At 52.1% G+C, this 2,227-nt stretch overlaps 1 protein-coding gene across 1 annotated transcript in view; it reads left to right on the forward strand.

Annotated features, from left to right (window-relative positions):
* The window catches only part of LOC107046166, a 3,013-nt gene extending 1,051 nt beyond the window's left edge, over positions 1–1,962 (forward strand). Inside the window, exon 2 of the mRNA XM_015268687.1 lies at positions 19–1,962. Within this exon, the coding sequence (XP_015124173.1) occupies positions 19–1,962 (1,944 nt within the window). The remainder of the gene's footprint in view (positions 1–18) is intronic.
* Positions 1,963–2,227: the final 265 nt, after the last annotated feature.

A 2,227-nucleotide genomic window follows, 5' to 3' on the forward strand; every position in this document is an offset into this window, starting at 1 on the left:
GCTATTGCTAAAACCAAGGTGGCTCCTCTCAAGAAGCTCACCATTCCGCGTCTTGAGCTCAACGCCGCAGTCAGTCTAGCCAAGCTCATAAGGTACGTTATTGTTCAGCTCAACCTTGGTACCGCTATGGTACATTTGTGGACAGACTCAGCTGTTGCTCTTGCGTGGATCTGTGCTCATCCTTCCAGGTGGAAGGAATATGTCCACAATAGAGTAGCCAGCATTCAGGAACTCGTGCAGGAAGCGAATTGGAGGTACGTCAGTGGGAAGGAGAATCCTGCTGATTGTGCATCTCGAGGCATTTCGGTAGCTCAACTCAATGCCCATCATTTGTGGTGGACGGGCCCAAAATGGCTACGCAAGGATTCTTCTCAATGGCCGAAAGGGAGCGCAAGATTGGACCCGTCAACAAATCTCGAGGAGAAGCCTGGGGTGACTCTAACTGCTTCTCTCGCGAGGTCAAGTCTCTGGGATCTTTGCACGCGATATTCCTCTCTCTACAAATTGTTGCGAATCACAGCAATTTGTCAAACGGTTGCAGGAAATATGGTGCGGAAGTTGGGAAGGAAGAAGGCTGTTGTTGTCCCTGCAGTGTTTAGCCCTGAAAGCATCGAGGCAGCTCGGCTTTATTGGGTCAAGGCGACTCAAGCCTTTCATCTCCAAGCCGAGTGTGACATTATCTCTCACGGATTCCAACTGAAGAAGTCTCATCCGTTGACCAAGCTCACGGCCTTCATCGACCAACAGGGTGTTCTCAGAGTGGGCGGGCGTTTGAAGTTCTCAACTCTAGGACCAGAGAGTAGGCATCAGGCGATCATCCCTAAAGGTTCCGCGCTCGCAGAGCTTCTCATTAGGGACTCTCATCAGCGAACGCTGCATGGTGGAACTCAGCTCACGTTGGCGCATCTCAGGAGGTCTTACTGGATTATTGGAGGTCGTCTACCAGTAAGATCCTTCATCCTCAAGTGCGTTGAATGTGCGCGTGGGATTCGAGCTCAACAGCTGATGGGACAGCTTCCAGTAGCACATCTTGTGTCGGATCGGGCTTTCTCTAACACTGGTGTGGACTATGCCGGACCAGTGTCGCTCAAGACGTGGAAGGGGCGTGGTCACAAGACCCAGAAAGGCTGGTTGGTGATTTTTGTGTGCATGGCCACGTCCGCTCTCCATCTGGAAGCTGTCACGGATTACTCTGCTGATGGGTTCATCGCGGCCTACAGGAGGTTCGTAAGTCGTCGAGGGTACTGGAGACATCTCTACAGTGACTGTGGCACTAACTTTCTCGGTGCTGACAAGGAGCTGAAGAAGCTGTTCTCTGCTGGCGCCAAGGAATTCCAGCATCTCTCTGCAGTATGTTTCAAGGATGGAACGCGGTGGTCGTTCAATCCTCCTGGAGCCCCTCATTTCGGAGGAAAATGGGAAGCAGCGGTAAAGTCGGTGAAGTATCATCTCGCTCGAACGGTTCGTGATACAACTCTCACGTTCGAGGAACTTTCGACGCTGCTGACCCAGATTGAAGCAGTTCTCAACTTCAGGCCTCTACAAGCGCTCTCGGAAGACCCTGATGACTTGTCCTGCTTAACCCCAGGGCATTTTCTCATTGGAGAAGCTCCAATAGCTCTTCCGGAGCCTTCTTTGGATCATCTCAACGTTGGACGGCTCTCTAGATGGCAACTGATTCAGCAGAGGCTGCAGTTCTTCTGGAAACAATGGTCTACAGGGTATCTGCAGCAGCTCCAGTCCATCTCCAAGTGGCATCATCCGTCCAACGAAGTCAAAGTCGGTAGCCTGGCACTTCTCTACGACGAGCGGTTCCCGCCATCGAAGTGGCCTCTTGCTCGTGTCACAGTTCTACATCCTGGGAAGGACGGTCTCTCCAGAGTTGTGACAATTAGGACCGCCTCGACGACGTTGACTAGGCCGATCTCCAAATTGGTTCTATTGCCGATCTCTACCAGTTAAAGCTGGTCTCACTCGACATGTTTAATTCTCTGCTTAGTGTTCTAGGTTCTCGAGTACTGCTCTACTCCTTCTGTCAGCAACGGGGTTCCTGACGGGGGGGAGAATGTTGAGGCAACAGCCTCATACCGCATCTGACCAAGGGGTGGCAGCACCTCCTTGACTAGCTCTGCCTGACCGGCCGCGCTCCAATACAGGTGCCCCAACTACGCACCTGTAGCGCTGACCTACTTCTCTCTGAATTATGATTATTGTTACTCTCTCTCTC

Source organism: Diachasma alloeum, unplaced genomic scaffold (assembly GCF_001412515.2).
Source record: "Diachasma alloeum isolate Michigan unplaced genomic scaffold, Dall2.0 Dall_scaffold_01225, whole genome shotgun sequence".
In the NCBI taxonomy this organism is placed as follows: domain Eukaryota; kingdom Metazoa; phylum Arthropoda; class Insecta; order Hymenoptera; family Braconidae; genus Diachasma; species Diachasma alloeum.